This window comes from Eupeodes corollae, chromosome 2 (assembly GCF_945859685.1).
Source record: "Eupeodes corollae chromosome 2, idEupCoro1.1, whole genome shotgun sequence".
Taxonomy (NCBI): domain Eukaryota; kingdom Metazoa; phylum Arthropoda; class Insecta; order Diptera; family Syrphidae; genus Eupeodes; species Eupeodes corollae.
In genome coordinates, this window is record NC_079148.1 from 134249946 (window position 1) to 134268950 (window position 19005).

Sequence of the window (19005 nt, forward strand, 5' to 3'; positions counted from 1 at the left end):
CCAATTTTAAGAAGTGAGAGACATTAGGAAGTAGTTCACTGGATATGAACACTATAGTAGATTTCTTAAATGGAATAAAGGATTGGAACTGCATCATCAAATACTTACAAATAGCACTGAATTATCGCCAACAACTTATAAATGAATTTAATAAATAATAAAATAAATTGGCTGGCACAACAGTCCGTTTGAGAACTAGGGCCTAGTGACTGACAACTCTCAACCATTCCTGTGTGCGAGTACTGTTGTAAGGGATGGGAGGGACCTACAGTTTTAAGCCGAATCCGAACGGCCAATTTGGGAAAGCACTTTTAATGACAAGAATTACTCTTGGATAATTTGTCAATTCAGTACCCGTGAAAAAAAAACTTTAGGTGGCATAGACAGGGATCAAACCAAAGACCTCTTGCATGACAGTCCAATGCACTTACCATTATGCCACGGGTCCATAAATGAATTTAACAACTAGAATTTGAAACGTATCTTAGTTATATTTTTGCCTTAAAAATAATTATAAATCTGGGGAAGTTTTTAGAAAAAACTGAATTGATTGTGACAGACGACAAAAGTTATTGTTGAACCTTTTTGTTTAGAGAAAACACATTTGTTAAGTTATTACTTATTCTATAGGAACTGAATCAAATCATACAAATATAAGAAACAATTTAATGTATGGATAAAGTGAAATAAACAACATTATTTACTTACTCACTACTTCGATTATAAAATTTACCAATTTGTCGATTGAAAATGTTTCCAAAAGTACTTAAGAATATATTAGTTTAATAAATTTAACTCAAAATGTAAAAATAAAAAGTTTAGGACTCCAAAAGATGCTCGAAACTTCCGATTGAGTTGCTCACGTGACACAACTCTAACCAATAAAAAATCCAATTTGGATATTATTAAAATTTAAGCACCCTGTTGCCTATTTCATATATAGAAACAAACAGATCCCAGAGAACTGTCATTTGCGTCTGAGATTTGACGTCTTCTCTTTCTCACTCCGTCTTTTATTCTACCAACCAAACCAATTTTTGTCGTCCTCGGTTTGGAAATTTTTGTGCGCATTTATTTTCCACAAGTACGTTTTTCTTTCATCATCATCATTATCATGGGTGGAAAAACAAAACAAGTACAGCGTACAAAAAACAATGCCAAGGTAATAAAAACAAAATAGGAAAATTCCAAAATAACACCGCAATCTAAAACAATTTACAGCCATCAAATAGTGGCCGAAGTGCCGAACTCTTGGGCACATCCGTGCCAGCATTTGTGGGTTTCTCGGCGCACTCTGATCTTGGGATGATACCATTTGCACCGGGATTCACAACTAGTGACAAGTTACCCGAAACTTTTGATTCAAGCATAAGCAGTCAATTTCAATTGGTCTTACGCAAAATGTCCAAGAAAGACCCCATCACCAAAGTGAAAGCCCTACAAGAATTCACCGAGCTACTCACTGAGTCTGATGTTGATGTTGTCAAGGGTATATTGCCCTTGTGGCCTAAATTCTATCACAATTTAGCCAACGACGTCGACCACAGGGTACGTGAGAGTGCACAAAATGTTCAAAACTTGATTGTGTCGAAGTGTAGGAAGGCCGTGGCACCATATCTCAAGCAATTGACACCTGTATGGCTGAGCAGCCAATTCGATAATTATCCACCGGCTGCAAGTGTGGCAGCTTCTAGCTTCCAAACAGTTTTTGCTCCCAATAAACTGCAGGAAGTTTGTTTATTCTGCCAGCAAGAAATACTCGAGTATGTTGTTCGGAATTTGACCTTCTACACAGCTTCAACTTTGTCCAGTGCCAAATCGTGCACTCCAGAAGATGCAGAAAACAAGTATCAACGAATTGTCGCTTGTAGTCTTAAGCTCTTATCGTTTTTCCTCGAGAAAACATCTGGTTGTGATTTATCTGCGAGTATCGAAAAAATCCAGAATCTCTTGGCTCACCAAAAGTTCTGGAGTTTTGCCAAACATAAAACTGCTCACATCAAGTAAGGATGTCTATCCATTAAACATTCATGTAGAACGAATTTTGAACTTCTTTTCTTTTTTTCTCTCAGATCAGCATGGTTCGAGCTTCTTTATAATGTTCTCCAGTTTCATCCGCAATTGACAAACGATATCAAAGGACAACTTATTCCCATGTGCTTCCAGAATTTAGACGATAGCGATCCACTGATTGTGCCACATGTGTGGGGTTGTATATTGCTTCTGCAAAACACTTATGATGACTGGTATGTGATTGATGTTCATAGATCTATCAGCACGGTATGATTTTTGTTTTTAGGTACAAATCGATAAATTTCAAAAAGAACGTCCAGCCCAAATTATCAACGTTCCTGCGTAATGCATGTGATGGCAACACAGAATCAGTCTGTCCCAATTTGTTGCCTTTCTTGTCGAAAATAACTCAAGAAAGTCTTCAAGACGTAGATCTTAACGAATTCCATAAGACTTTCTTTAGCGACATGAAAGAGGCAATCACCTCGGCCAAAGTGATTTCCAAATCAGATTGTTCATCGATAACTGCTGCTTACTACGAATGCATTCGTTTTATTCTGCAAAGACTCAATTCAAATGCATCGACCTCTGAGACAGAACCTACAAGTCCAATGCCACAACATATTCTGGATGAATTTGTAAACAATCCAATTCGATGGGCCTGTGCCAATCAAGCAATCGCTGTGAAATACATCTTTCTTCACACATCAGCATTGGTTGCTTATTGGGCAGATAATTCGAGTTCTCAGCTATACACAAAACTCCTGCAAGGATTCTGGTCGAGTCTGTCGGATGAAATAGGCAGTAAACATTTGAGTGAGCTTCATGTGGAGAATACCATTAGTCTGATAAATAATCTGTTTTGGGCCAATCCACCTCTACAAAGTCACAAGGTCAAATTCGCCGCTAACGATGAGGACGATGAAGACGCCGTGGACGGAAAAAACCGACCCAAATCCAAAGCTGCACCTCCCTATGTTCAAAAGGAACTGAGAGAGCTGGCTGTGAGGTTAGTCCGTTTGTGTTTGGCAAACATGTCGAAACAGAATACCTTGCAATTCGAAGCGCAAATAAGAAGCATAACCAAGCTCTACCGAGATGCCCAGTTCTATGCTGAAATCTCGGAAGAGAATACAATTGAAGAGACGTTAAATACTTTTGCTGGTCTCCTAACTGGCGGCTCACCTGCACCACCTTCCGAGGTTATTGTGGAAATAGTTTTCGAAATACTTAACTACTTGGAGACGGATAAAAAACTGCAATTCATTAATAAACTTTTGCAGGTTAGTTTAATAAATATGTAAATGTAAATGTTATTACTTTGTTTTTGATGATTGTAATTCTTAGACAAACAAGCCAGCCCTTCAACAATGTGTGCTGCAACGGCTACTATCTTACCCGATGTGTGTTGAGCCTGAAGTGAGACAAATGCTCTCCCAGGAACATATAATCCAAATAATTCTACAAACTGCCAACGAAGTGCTAATTGACGACTCCAAAGACAAATTCAATCTCCTTCATAAATGTTTCTTTCAAACTGATTCGGGTGATATTTTGATAAATCAAAAAACTGTTGTTGGAATTCTAGATATCATCTCAAAACCTCTAACCAATTCCAAAGGTTTCGAAACAATGATCGATCCTTGTTGTAGTTTCATTGCACAAATAATGCCAGTTGTTTGTTCGAAAAACTCCACAGAGAAAGCTCAAAAGGATATTTTCTTGAAACTTTTCAAATTCACAATTGATCAAGTGAAGAGCGATGATTTGTCCGAGGACACTCTGTGGGAAATAACAACCTGCTGGCAGGATGCTCTTTCCAGTGAAGACATTGTCATGGACGACACTTTGCTGAAGAACTGTACGAATAGTATATCGAATCGTTTGACGTCGGAAATGACGTGCAGTGAGATTCATAATGTTGCCGATCTAACAGCTTCGCTTATACTCTGCTCGACGGAGAATATCGATGATGTGGACAAACGTCATGAAATAATCGATTCGTATTTTGAGGTTCTCTTTAAGCCTGACAGTGAATGTTTTGATGAGATTTCCGGGAACGTTGACAGGTTCTGTACATATCTTGAGGCTATGAATGGCAAGATTGCTGTTCGGGAATTGGCAGATGATGCTTGCAAAGATGTTGAATTTAGCAAGTTCTTCAAGCGAAATCTGCTAAATGTGACAGCTCTAATGAAGATGGTGTGTGGTGCCAAGGTTTTCCGAGTAGACAACAAACCGACAGACGATGAGGAATGTACCGAGGACTATTGCGATCCAAATGAGACTCTATTAAAGAAATGGACCGATAAAATGTATGACATCACTTTGGAGCTTATGAAAGTTGCAGCACAAGCTGAGTCGTTAGTTTCGAACTTTTTAAAAGTAAGAAAATAATTTTATCTTTTATCTAATAGAAAATATCATCTCAATTTTTTCTCAATATTGTAGATAAATAGTGACCAAATGGTTATTATGTTAGAATTCTCAGAGAAAGTTAAACTTCTACTCCAAGGTCTCGGCGCGGAGCCGGCGGGACAAATTAAAGATCGTCTTTTGAAGGATGCTGCATTCAATGATGTTGCTGCAACAAGAGCTATTCCATTTTTGACAAGCTTATATCCCTATGCTGGATTTGAAGAGAGCGCTTTGATTTTAGTGTTGGATGAACTTACCGAATACCTAATCACAAGAGAGTCCCTTGCCACTTATGTCAATTTGTTGCAGGTATGTTTTGTTGTCTTTTAAATGTTTACAAAAGATCAAATATCGTTGTTCTTTTTTTGTTTTTTAAGTTCACATTACCAGATCTGACACCTAAGGTAATAAATCAAGATAACCCAATTATCCAAAGAAGCGCCGATGTCTGGCACAAGTGCGTAATTCTTCAGTTGTTGATCAAAAACAACTTCAATCAACAAACCAATGAGATTTCGGACAGACATATTATAGCTCTTGCTTTAAATTACATAACTGAGGTTTCAGAGAATCAAAAGAAGATCAATAAGGAGCTTCTTCTTTATAATACGTAAGTTCAAGTTTCAACTGTTTTTTTATTTTTCTAAATATTTATTTTTTTTGTCAGTGATGTAGCTAAGCAAGATTTCGTAACAACAACACGAACTGTTGAGTATATAAATCTTTTGATAGAAGTTTTGGAAAGGTTTCCCTATGAGTTGACAATCAAAACTTGGGATGCCATTAGACTTGGATTAAGTTCGTGGGTCTTAAGTGTTTCTAAGAGTATAGAGAACTACAGAAATTCAAAAGTACATTTTACAAAATTTTTTGCTATCGCATTTATATATATATATTTTTTTCTACCAAAGGTTTCAATATTTGTGGCTGCAGTTTTTAAACTACATAAAGCATTTGCTGATTTTATAAAAGCTGAAAAAACAAAAAGTTCCACAGAGGTGCTTTCGAATGTGATAGACGAATGGGAGAATCTATTTTCACCTGAAGTTAATGTTGTGCTATTTAAAAGCTTTTACAATTTTGTCTCGTTATATGGGAAAGGTAAATGTGCTTTTGGGAATAAATTAATTTAAAATTGAATTTTTGTGTTTTTTTTTTCAGATTCTGATAAATATTCTTCATGCTACTTAACAATGCTCAATGAAATTGCCGCATCTGTTCAAAGTCTTGACTATGCTGTTGTTTATAATGTAATGTTTTAATGAATGCAAAACATTTTTATTATCTTGGATTCAAATTCTAATTTTATTAATTTTTAGTCAAGTAAAAACAACCAGAAAATTACTTTGCAAGATCTTATTGGTTTTCTGTTGGGAAATATTTCTTCATCAATTTACAGTCTTCGCATAACTTCTGTGCATATTCTTAATGACCTGTCGAAATTCTTTATTGCCAATGACAAGGATATTTATGACAAAACAACGGACCTCCTGGACACGAAAGCTCGAGAGAGTAGTACAATGGCTCCTTGGCATTTCTTAAGTAGATTTAAGGAGCATTTGGAATTATATGAAGCTGCAATTGTTAAATATTTGGATGAGTTCAGGTACTTTTATATTTTATTTAAATTATCATTAAATTAATAAATATGCTGTCTAATTTTCTTTAGTTTCAAATTGACTGAATTATCTGATTTGAAACCGATCGATAGAGACGAGGCTCTTTCGTATCTGTTTCTCTGGGACTGTGTTTTGCATGTTTGTGCAAATGCCCCAGTCGAGTTAAGATCTGTGTATACGTCGTGGCTGACGGAAAACAAATTTGATCAGGTAAAGTTTTGTTAAATATTTTTTTTTTAAATCATCATTTTTTGACGAAATTATGTACATATTTGTTTTTGTTTTCTTTTTTTTTTAGAAATTCCTTCATTTTCTATTCCGTGCAATGCCAGTTGAGATTTTAAAGAATCACGATTCAAAGCTTATGAATAATGAACTCTTTAAGTACGTTAACTGGAAGAAAACTAAAAGTAAGTACTTTATTATCAATTTAAATTACACGAATATTTGTTTCTTATAATTTCAAACTTCAAATCGGTTTTAAAAAGAAAGTTAAAAGCTCCACTTTCAAATTCAAATGCTGTTCAAAAATGACTTTTAGATAATTTCTCAAACATATGTTCAAACGCTTAAGAACAAGGTTATGAAGTTGACTGTGTATACACTGACTTTTCTAAAGCTTTTGGCCAACTTAGCCACGGAATTATTTTATTAAAACTTAAGGCTCTTGGTTTTCACCATTTTTCTTAGCTTGGATTAAGTCATAACTTGAAAACAGATCCTACGAGGTAAAATTTAGAAATTGTCATTCTGAACCTTTTGTTGCTCAATTTGGTGTTCCCCAGGGAAGCCATCTTGGCCTTTTTCTGTTCATCCTGTCTATTAACGATGCATCGTCATGTCTACGCTCAAGTGAACTTCTCATTTTTGCTGACGATATGAAGATTTTCAAAATAATAAAGTCCACCCATGATCGTATTCTTTTACAAGCCGACATTGATAGTTTCACATTTTGGTGTGGGAAAAATAGGCTTTTACCCAACCCTTTAAAACGCCAGACTATAACTTTCACTAAAAAACTAATCAGTAACGTATTTGACTACTGTATATCACAGCAAAAACTCTGTCGTGTCTCCACATTTAAAGATTTAAGCCTAGTACATACTTCCTCGTGAAGTGAACGTTCGCCAGTGGAGAAAGTGAACGTTTGACATTGCTCACTGGTACACACTTGTGAGTACACGTTGTGAACATGAACAAACCAAATGTCAAAGCTTCACCAACAGTTCCCGTACATTTTGCACGTGAATTGCCCGTGAACGAAAACTCTCCACTTTGTTCTCCACTCAGCTTCACGAGCAAGTTCACGGGTGAACCAAAAACTGAAATTTGTATGGGTTCACGAGATGGTTCACAAGTATGTACTAGGCTTTAGAGTTTACACATCACATTAATTTTGTTGTTAATAAGGCAAGTTCTATGCTTGGTTTTATAAAACGCTGGGCAAAGGAGTTCAATGATCCCTATGTTACCCTTTCTTTGTATAATTGCCATATTTGTCCTCATCTTGAATATGCTTCGCAGGTATGGACTCCCTATTACGAAATTCATAGAAAACGTATTGAATCAATTCAACATAATTTCATTCGCTTTGCCCTAAAAGGTCTTCCTTGGGAAGATCCTTATGATCTGCCTCCCTATGAACATCGTATTCTACTTCTTCAGATGCAATCTCTCCATCAAAGGCGTGTTAATAATGACTTAGTATTTTTTCATCAACTCATTAATGGTGAAATTGATGTACCTTATTTGCTATCTTGTGTACATTTGAATTACCGGGGCGGAACTCATCACCTGCGCACATTTGATTTTATACATATTGACTTCCATAGAACTAACTATGGCAAGAATGAAGCTTTAAGTCGAATAAGCATTTTATATAACTTAAACTGTTCATCGATAGATTTAAATTTAAATAAGGTGGGATTGAAATCATTGTTTAGAACCAGTGCTCCACTATCGTGAACGTTCTCATTTTATTTTTTGTTCTGTAATAGTTAGATGCTAATTTTTGTTTGTATTTTGGGCGTGTGTTAGGCTATATTTGTATTATTTTTTACTAACAACTAACACATTCACTTATGATGAGCCTCTGATCGTAGTTTGACGCTTGCTATAAGCTTACTAAATTCTGTGTAAAAAGAAAAAAATATTTATTTTACAAATCTAATTTCCGACATATGTTATGAGTTACAAAGTCCATTCGATCAGTCCAATTATTCACTACTTTTCCAATAAATCTGGCCATTTGGCATGACTTGTGGCTTAAATATTAGCTTTTTCGAGTTTTTTTGAAATTTACAAGTATTCGCCACTGATTTTTTTGAAAACATGGGTTACACGGGGATATACTGTCAGTAAGTTGAACTTAACAAGTTCTCGCCAAAACCATTATTTGAAGCACCAATGTTTGGTACTATTTATTGTCCTTTACAGAGTTAATTCAAAGGTGAGTGTCCATTTAAAAGTACTTTTGCTAGTTAAAGATAATGGAACAGACTAAGACTATTTTCATTTTAAACGTTTCTATTCCTCCAAAAATTTAAGAGTCTGTTTATAGCGAACTCTCCCTAGCATTAGACTTTGTTATCAGTTTTTCCTGCGCTGACACCAATATTTTATTTCTAGGTGATTTAAATTTACCACACATTGACTGGATTCCATTGGAAGACGAATCTTGCCTTGAAGCCTCTCTCTCTTCTTCACAATTGGAATTAGTTTTTCTCGATAAAATTCTTCTTACTGACTTACAGCAAACAAGCTGTATTAAAAACTCAAAAAATCGAATTCTCGATTTAGTATTTTCTTCTGACCATGACTCTTGTTCTAGAATCTAGATCAGGAATTACTAATATTGATAAAAAAGCTTCCACGTGTCCATCCCTTCAAGATCCTCCTGGGAAGAAGAGAGACCCCTGGAAGACGATGCGGTACACCTCTATTCAGACGGTTCAAAGACCGATTACGGTGTTGGAAGTGGTATCTATTCGGAACAACTGAATCTTAGTCTATCATACAGACTTCCCAATCAATGTAGTGTATTCCAGGCAGAAGTAATGGCGATTAAAGAAGCACTATCTTGGCTCAAAGAAAACGTTATATCTTGTAAGGATATACGAATCTTCTCAGACAGCCAAGCCACTCTTAAATCTCTCGCGTCTGTCTCCACAAACTCTCAAATAGTCCACGATTGTCGATCATCTCTGAATGATATGACGGAACAGTTTAATACACCGACACCTCCTATCCAACCCTTCCCTCTTTTCCTAATGCTTACACTGTGTCTTTGGCATATTAAAGGTATAAAAAACCCTTTTAGTGTTTGCTAATTATAAAAAAAAAAAAAAAAATATTCACCTCATTTGGGTGCCGGGCCACAGAGACATTCCGGGAAATAGCAAAGCCGATGAGCTCGCCAAAAACGGAACACTTCTGCCTAATGTTAGACAAAAACATAACATAGGAACACCACTTGCTACATGCAAATATCTTCTCAAACAATATTCTCTAGAATCAACAAATGCTAGATGGTCACAGAGTACCACCTGCCTAGCATAGAATTAAAATGATCAAAAGGCTCTATAAGCTCTACAATTGGAGTAATAATAGGACACTGCCTCATAGGAAGACATGCTCTGAGGCTGGGTGTCTACACAAATGACTTCTGTAGAAGCTGTTTGGACGAGAAGGAAGAGGAAACAGTCCAACACCTTCTATGTACTGTACATGTCCAGCACTCTCCATAAGAAGGAATAACTTTCTCGGTAATCCTTTCTTCGATAATACCAGTGAACTGGCAACGATTGACACAAAATGTCTCTCTAACTTCATTAAAAGTACAAAATGGTTTGTTTTAGTTCATTACTCTCTCATGATTAACCTCATTAGTGGTATCACAATAGACCCTTGAGGTCTAGGTGAGTCAATGACATCTGGACCCTACCACTCCAACCTAATCTAACCTAACCTAAGCTCTCTGATAGAATATTGAGAGTTTTCTTGCTGAGGGTACTCTCATAATCCTGTCCACTTGATAGATTTCTTCTGCTAGCATATTATCAGTTGGCCTTGTATTCTTAGAAGCGAAGGGTTGCAGCTGCTTTAATTATCGGCACTGTTCTAAAAAACAAAAAAAAAAAATTAATTAAAAAAAATGTTGGGTCAAACCGTGGATAGATCGTCGTAACCAATTCAGTGCGGGGTCTGCTGTTTCTAGAGAGCTTCAAGTTAAAGATCCTCGACAGTTTTTAAATTTTTGCCGTTTTTCAGTTAGTGAAATTGAATTTTCGATACAAAACGTTGGACTCATAATTTTTAAAAAAGATACCCAATTAAGGGAAGCCAAGCTATTACGCATGCTATTAACTGGTAACACTTAGATTTTTAGCTTCCGGTAAGCATATGAATTGCAATCATTTTCGAAGGAAAAACTAAAAGTTAATTGTATGATCGGTGCAGGTGATTCATACGGCAGCCTTCAGTACCTTTTTCGGATTCCAGTATGCACAATGTACAAATCAATTTTTAAAGACCAGTTTAAAAGACAAGTTTTTGAAGGTAAACACGAAAAAAAAAATTTTTTTTACTGTTTACTCGCGAAAGCTACTCGCAAAATACGAATTGTGTCGGTATTCCGCGAGCTTATCTCGGATAGTGGTAAACACATGTGTCCACTTGCGAGTGACTTTCAAAAAGATCGAATGTCGAGAATAATTAGTCAACTCTCTGCGAGCTACTCTCCACACTATGTCCACTTGCGAAATCGCTCTCGAGAGCAGCTTGAGAGCGACTCGCAGCACGTTTACTCTCCACCTACCCCAAAGGCATATACGAAAAAGGCATATTTAAATTTATTAAAAATATGGTTCGCAGTTTCAATTTTTCTTGGTTTAACTTTGAGGGCTTGTTAATTACTATTTACATAATTTATACATATTGGGATATGTCCAAAGCTCTTTTATTAGTTCGGTGTTTGTATTTAATAATGACAAACTCCAGTTTATGTAAGCTTCATCTAAACCGCATTGATTATCATTGATAAGACAATTATTTAAGATCAACCATTAAATAGAAGCCTGCAAATATCTCGAAGCCTGCAAGTCTTAACAACTTCTTCGACAGCTATTGAATGTCGCCGAACCAACTCAAGAAACATTTCCTTTTCAGATTCCGACTTATTTTGGCTCCCTTCCTCCTCGTTTCAAAAGAAATAAGACCTAATTTGAATAAATGTTTTCGAATCCATTTATATAGAAATGAGCTTTATCAGTGAACACCGAAGTGGTCTATGAACTTCGTGAAAAAGTCAACAATTGACAGCTTTGTTCATGATTTCTTCTCATTGGGGGCACTTTCAGACAACATAAGAGACTTCATTTGCAGTCAACTTCCTTGAACGTACATTTTGACCAAAGCAACTAGTTAGTTATTCAAGTGTCGTGAACTTCAAAATTCAGAACTTTACTTCACAATCCCCTACTTTAAGTTCATAGTACAAAAACTAGCAAAATAATTATTTTCTACAAAACACTCCTCACGATTTGTATTTTGTATTGTAAAAAAATATTACTTATTTCTTTTCCAAAATTACGAGGAACTTTTTACAAGAAGCATTAATGGCTGAATCACAAATACGCTTCAGCTTCGGCTTCGTCTGCGTTACGTTAGGCCTGCTTCGAGGTTGCTTTGAATGACATTTCTATTATTTCATCCTTCCAAAGAGCAAATATTTTGTTTGTTGACATTTTTTTACAGCTGATGAGCTGTCAGACGTCAGGCGAAGGCGAAGCTGAAGCGTGTTTGTGATTCAGCTATTATGTCATTCAGCCATTAATGGCTGAATCACAAACACGCTTCAGCTTCGGCTTCGCCTGACGTTTACGAGTTCAGCCATAGGAATTCAATGCATGCTATCACAATGAAGCTTCGACCTCACGTTTCGTTTAACAATCGTAAGGAAAAGAACGTAATGCAACGTAATGTGACTCCAAACTCTAGTTCATGGCTGAAACACATACACGCTTCAGCTTCGTCTGCGTTACGTTAGGCCTGCTTCGAGGTTGCTTTGAATGACATTTCTATTATTTCACCTTCCAAAGAGCAAATATTTTGTTTGTTGACATTTTTTTTACAGCTGTTGAGCTGTCAGACAAAGCAAATGTTCAGATAATTGAACTAGAGCTTCCGTTTGGAGTCACATTACATTACATTACGTTCTTTTCCTTACAATTGTCAAACGAAACGTGAGGTCGAAGCTCCATTGTGATAGCATGCATTGAATTCCTATGGCTGAACTCGTAAACGTCAGGCGAAGCCGAAGCTGAAGCGTGTTTGTGTTTCAGCCATCAATTATCTGAACATTTGCTTTGTCTGACAGCTCAACAGCTGTAAAAAAAATGTCAACAAACAAAATATTTGCTCTTTGGAGGGATGAAATAATAGAAATGTCATTCAAAGCAACCTTGAAGCAGGCCCACCGTAACGCAGACGAAGCCGAAGCTGAAGCGTGTTTGTGATTCAGCCATAAATGAAGATGTGAAGAAAATAAATATCTGATTCAGTAATAAAGTTCAGCCTTCAGTTGAATGAAAAAGCGTGATCAATTGTCATTTTGACATAAGTTGACTTGATTTGATAGTTAGGGGCCGGTTATAGCTATCAGTAAAATGTTTGCTTTTAGTTTTTGAACATGTTACAGATTTATTTCTAGCAAAAGATTGATGCAATAAGGTGAATCCTAAAGAAAGAATGCATTTAAAGTTTTATTTAATTTCTAAATCCATTTTAATTTTTTTAATGATGAAATTTCATTTTACTGAACAGCTGACTGCCAAAAGCCAAACAAAAATCCTTGTATATAAACAACTATAAATATAAAAATTCTGTTAAAAAGTGTTAAAATGCGTCTGGCAAGGGGAAGGCTGAAAGTAAAACGTTTTGGACACACATTTTTACAATCAGGAGAATTTTTCTGATTTTTTGATGTATCATTCATGTGGTTATCATTTCGACCCAAAAAGTTGATTTTCGCGCATTTTGGCGGCCGTCTGGCAAGGGGAAGGCTGAAAACAAAACGTCTTGGACACACTTTTTTGACATCAGGGCACCATCCCCTATTGTTTATATATGCATTTAAGTGGTTATCACTTCGACCCCAAAATCGAAAAAATGACTATTTTCGAACGCCCACCCTCGCCTCCGGCTTAAAAAAAATCTGCCAGACGGTTGAATTTGGCATAATGTTGCGTATATCTACACATACATGTATATATATTTTGGTTATCACTCCACTCCCAAAATAGCATTTAAATTCACCACAAAACTCTTGGTCTATCAGTAAAACGTTTTAGATTCCTCCTGTTTCAATTTTAACTGATGGATATTACTGATAGCTATAACTGGCCCCTTAGGGAGATTTTTCTTAACTAACTTGCCAGTCAACTTTCCAATAAAGTTGCCTTAATTGGAAGGCAAGTGTTTGGCAGCTGGCCAATCGGATACTAGAAACTTGCCTTACTTTCAAGTCCCTTATGTTGCCTGAACCTGATCAATGTCAATACAATTTGAAATTCTCAACACTCAAACCATGAACAACAACCCTCATAACTTCTCATGCAGTTAAAAAACACCCTATACAATCTTAAAATTTATATTTCTAATAAACAAAAATATCCCCACGAGTGAGTTAATTTTCTTCCTCCCCATAATAATCTTCGTTCACATATTCTTCTACATCGACAAAATCTTCGGCGGACGATGACAAGCTATTATATGAAATATAATCTTCAACTGGAAGCCAAAACTCTTGATTTTCCATTTCATTGCATTTAACGCCTTTATCTGTTCCATCTGTTTCTTGTTGAGATTTAAAACCAGCACTTCCAAATCCACAATTAGTTGTGAAAATTTTAATCCAACTTGCTAGATTTCTTGCGACTGCCTTGATCGGCTGCCGAATATGGCTGGTAGAATTATTGTCATCACAATCTTTATAAAATAAAATCATAATTTAAAAACTAATTAAAATAAAATAAAAGTAGCATTTAAATTCACCACAAAACTCTGTAATTTTGTTCTCGAGCACCCTTATTAAACTACTTGTTGCCTCATCCTCTTCAATGAAAACATCATCATTCATAAGGGATTCCTTCAAAACTTCATATAAGGCGAATATAATTTTAACCATTTGCTTTCGCTCAATTTTGAGGAGCTTCTTTTTTACCTTGTTACACTTACGCATCGCTTCGTTTTTCATAACGTTCCTAAGCCGTCGTTCCTCGTGAATATAAGTTAAAGCCTTCTCAATTGTTGTATACTGCAAAGGCGGTTTCTGAAGAGTTTTCCTTAAGTTTGTGGCTTGACGAACTGACAATACATTATGAAAATCTTCCCAGTTGTGTTGGACCCGAATACTTTTGGGGTGTGACAGGGATTCAACTCGGGTTGTACAATTCGGGAGGAGTCTTTTCTGATAAATCCCGTGTGGACCCCTTCCCATACGACCAAAATCTGCTTTTGGCTGTGCCAAAAAGCCTATATGTTCAGATTGCGTAAGGATATCTCTGTCGAGTATAATTTTGCCCACATGGTTACACAAATCAGGAGCCTTTGGAATTTTTGGAAAAGTGAACGCATATTTATAAATCGGATATTTTGCAACAAGATCTCTTCTTTTCATGTTCTCATAATAAAGAGGCTTGACATCAATAGCTTTTTGTCTTTTTAGTACTTGTCGTTTGATATACAATTCTTGACATCTTTTGATTTCATGCACAATAGAATAGTCTTTTAAATTTGGATCGAATTCAAAAATTGTATTAGGAACACAATAGTCTTCTTTTGATTTAGACATTTTTGATGGATTCCGGAAATTTGTATTTTGCACAGAAAAATTTAAAAATATGTTTTAATTTTGTCGTAAATTCGAGTTTGACTTTAAAAAAATGTTCGCCTGTTACTCTTTCCCAGATGAAAATTTACAAATTGACAAGTTTGTTTGTCATCTGTACTCTATGGCATTAAGTAAACTACCAGCAGTTGTGCGTAAATGGTGGAATGGGTCTTATTCGCGACAGAAGGTATTTGTCGATAAGCTTACAACGAATTTCGTTTCTGAAATTATATGTCACGAAGAGCTATCAACTCTGGGGAAGATGAACGACAAAGATAAACATAATAATATGCAGGTGAATATAATATATTTCTTTTTAAAAAAAAAACTTTTAATTTACCTAACTACTTACATTTAAGGTTAACGTTCATACATCAACGCGTGAAGTTAATGCTGTTTATGTTATTGATGAAGCTCGAATGGAACTTATTATAACATTGGCTACCAACTATCCTTTGGGTGGTGTTAAAGTTGAAAGTGGTAAACAAATTGGTGGTCGAGCTTCATCGAGAAATATTGCAATGCAACTTACAATATTTCTCACTCACCAGGTGGGTTTTTTTTTTTTTTTGTCAAACCAAACAAATACCAGTTATTTGTAAAATGTTGTGTTTCTTTTCTATAGAATGGATCAATTTTCGATGGACTTTCCCTTTGGAAAAATAATTTAGACAAAAAGTTCGAAGGTGTTGAAGAGTGCTATGTTTGCTATACGGTTATACACCAAGATACCTGTCAATTACCTAAATTATCTTGTAAAACTTGTCGAAAAAAGTTCCACAGTCCATGTTTGGTGAGTTTTATATTTATTTATTGTATTTTTGTATATATAAATATTAATTTTGTTTTTTCGTTTTAATTAGTACAAGTGGTTTACAACGAGCAGCAAATCAACATGCCCCATTTGCCGAAATATCTTTTAAACATCTGTACAGCCTTTCCCTATGTGCTATTTGATTTTATTTCAATAAATGGTAAATTTAATAATTACAAATAATTTATTGCTTTCAATCGAGCTTCCTAGACGAACTAGAGATAAAGAAGAGTAGAATATTGAAAAATATTGATTTGTATGAAATTCTTCACCATTTTAATAATATTTTCAATACCGGAAAGATTCCACAAGCTTTTCAAGACTCTCTGGTCTATTCAATTTTTAAAAAAGGCGATGTTAACCAGCAAATAATTATAGAGGAATATGGTTTATGAATTCTATTGCGAAGATATTTGCATCTGTACTCCTTCGTCGCATCAACATTTGGATAGCAAATAATGAAGTGCTTAGTGAATACCAATCTGGTTTCCGTAAAGTCTACTCCACAGCTGATAACATTTTCACCTTAAACTAAATTTCTCAGTATTTCTTTCGACAAAAAAGAAGTTTAAACATATTTTTCGTGGACTTTAAAAATGCTTTCCATTCGATAGATCGACAAGAATTGTTTTACAAACTGTCACAAAAGGGACTGTCGACGTACAAAAACACCAGCTCAGCGGTGGTTTGGGATGGGATAGATATGTTTGAATGTTGAATGGAAAGGTTGTCTTTAAAGTAAAGTTCTCTTTCCTATATTCATCTAAATGTTAAGGTACTCATGTATTCAGATACATTGTGCTTCTAGCAGAATCGCCCCAAAGTTACAACTTATGATAAATAAGCTAGTTGATTTTTGTAGAGTCTGGGAATTAACGGTTAATCTAGAAAAATCTAAAGTAATGATAGTAAGAAATACACAATCAAAACTTAAATCGAATGAAAAGTGGTTTTGAAGTTTGTGAAGTTTTTGAAATTGTAACAGAATAGAAATACCTTGGAATACTTTTAAAATCTAATATGAAGTTAACCTCACATCTCGAAAAAAAAAACTGATAGCATCAAAACGTATGATTAACTCGTCATGGAAAGATGTTATGAACAGCAAAGATGTACCAACCTCAGCTAAGTACAAGTCTGTTATGTGCTACAGCTGTGAAATATGGGGATATCAATCACATGAAGAAGTAGGAGAACTTCAACGTTACTTTCTCAAACGGCTTTTCTAGTTACCATTCAATATTCCAAAGCTATGTTCTACTACTCGAAACCGACCTTCCTGCTCTTTTTATTCATACTCTAAAACTGCACTTTGACTACATCTTGAAAGTACTGGCATATAGATCAAATAGAATTCAATTGTCAGTAGCAAAAAACATCATAGATAACAAAGTAGAGTGGATAGGAGAATGGGCAACGAAGTGTGGAATTGAGCTAAATTTCCAATATATTAATTTAATCGTAATAAAAGAACAATTCAACAGGTTAGTACAGGCTGTCGACATCTACCAGCGGGATGAAAATTTACAAAAAATGTCATCTTCAATCAACAGAGTCGTTTACCCCGATTTGAAACATGATCACGTACATAACTATTTTAGTGATGAATACAGTACAAGGGACATTTCGTTAATCTGCAAAGCAAGAAGTGAGCAACTAAGAGTGCATCCACTACAAGTTGCACCCCTTGCAATTTGAATTCAAAAGAGGACACTTTTCATTTTTTATCAATGTGCCCAGTTCATAAAGAACTTAGAGTCCTCTACTTTGGGAAACCTACTCTAACTATGGAGAGTAGGTTTTTAAATAACTGAATTTATTTATTTTTTAAATAACTGAAATTTTGTTTCAACTAAACTAAAAGTCTTTACTTACTTACTTAAGGTGGCGCTAAAGTCCGGGTCGGACCTGGGCCTCAACCAACATGCGTCTCCAGCCAGCTCGGTTCCTAGCTAGCTGTCTCCAGTTTCGCACGCCAAGCTGGTTGAGGTCCTCTCCCACCTGGGTGCGCCACCTGAGTCGCGGTCTTCCTCTACTGCGCCGTCCCTCGGGATTGGATTCGAAGACCTTCCGGTCTGGAGCGTTGATGTCTATTCGCTCTACATGACCTAGCCATCTAAGCTGTTGGACTTTAATTCTGCTAACTAGGTCAGTGTCGCTGTACAGCCCATACAGTTCGTCGTTATATCTTCTCCTTCATTCTCCATCTATGCGTACGGGATCAAAAATCACCCGAAGAGGAAAGCATCCTAAGACGCTCTCATCTTTCTTTGACAGAAAACGCTTCACTGACATCACGCTTTGATCTTCCAATTATGTCAATATCATCTGCATATCCGATGATATTGACCTTTGAAAGATTGTGCCTCTAGTGTTGACACAATTCTTTCCAGAAGGATGTTGAAGAAGTCGCATGACAGTGCATCGCCTTGTCTAAAACTTTTTTTGACATCAAATGCATCGGTTAGATCTTTTCCGACCTTGATAGAGCAGCGTGCATTCTCCATCGTCATTCTGCACAAACGGATAAGTTTGACAGGGATGCCAAAACTAGACATTGCTCGGTAGAGCTCCTCCCTATAGATGCTATCATACTCGGCTTTAAAATCGATAAAGAGATGGTGGGTATCGATTTGAAGCTCCTGGGTTTTTTTCCAAGATCTGCAGTAATGTGAATATTTGGTCGAGAGTGGAGGTTGTTGACGAATGGCTTCAGACGTTCACATAATACTGCCATGCTGAGATTCCACTCATCGGGCATGCTTTTCTGAGACCATATTTTGATCTGCGTCGCCGAGGTTGAGTGGTTCTATCTCCTTTACAGCAGAATTCGGTTCGTCATGGTCGTTATATAATTAGGAGAAGTGATCTTTCCATATTCTCAGCATCGACTGCGGTTCTACTACTATTTTCCCCTGAAAGTCTTTACATAACGCTTAATTTTGAATGAGTTCAAAAACCCTTTATTTTTGTTTTTAGCCAAACTAAAAGCTCTTCATTTTTGTAATCTTGAATCCAAGTTTTACTCAACTCTAATTTTATTTTTGCCAATCTAATGTTCAAATGGTAGACATGTGCATTCAAGAGGACAAGCGTCCACAGGTTTTTTCTTAAAACCAACCTCTGTCTATCAACTCCTACTCTCACCTCCACGTGGTGAACATCGGGTGCCTAGTACCTCAACTGGAGATTGGGTTCCAACCCCAGTGGAAAGTTGTTGGGGGCAGCAAACGAGAGAGGTGGGGAGAGGT

The 19005-nt window shown here is 36.1% G+C and overlaps 2 protein-coding genes and 1 long non-coding RNA gene across 3 annotated transcripts; 1 reads left to right on the forward strand and 2 right to left on the reverse strand.

Moving 5' to 3' along the window:
* The first annotated feature begins 1003 nt into the window (after positions 1 to 1003).
* LOC129944351 (E3 ubiquitin-protein ligase listerin) lies at positions 1004 to 15937 on the forward strand. The gene is made up of 17 exons (XM_056053716.1): positions 1004 to 1162; positions 1222 to 2003; positions 2073 to 2246; positions 2300 to 3296; positions 3361 to 4398; positions 4465 to 4740; positions 4809 to 5041; positions 5099 to 5282; positions 5343 to 5532; positions 5593 to 5681; positions 5751 to 6037; positions 6101 to 6260; positions 6349 to 6460; positions 15018 to 15235; positions 15300 to 15491; positions 15566 to 15733; positions 15804 to 15937. Exons 1-17 carry the CDS (start codon positions 1115 to 1117, stop codon positions 15861 to 15863), a joined length of 5208 nt encoding a protein of 1735 aa, XP_055909691.1. The 5' UTR covers positions 1004 to 1114; the 3' UTR covers positions 15864 to 15937.
* On the reverse strand, positions 7250 to 8011 carry LOC129944353 (uncharacterized). Its single transcript, XR_008781420.1, has 2 exons — positions 7795 to 8011; positions 7250 to 7671 (listed from the first exon to the last, which is right to left on the reverse strand). It is a non-coding gene; the product is annotated as an uncharacterized LOC129944353 (long non-coding RNA).
* LOC129944352 (uncharacterized) lies at positions 13683 to 15018 on the reverse strand. The gene is made up of 2 exons (XM_056053717.1): positions 14103 to 15018; positions 13683 to 14036 (listed from the first exon to the last, which is right to left on the reverse strand). The coding sequence occupies exons 1-2, from the start codon at positions 14899 to 14901 to the stop codon at positions 13735 to 13737; spliced, it is 1101 nt and encodes a 366-aa protein (XP_055909692.1). The 5' UTR covers positions 14902 to 15018; the 3' UTR covers positions 13683 to 13734.
* Positions 15938 to 19005: the final 3068 nt, after the last annotated feature.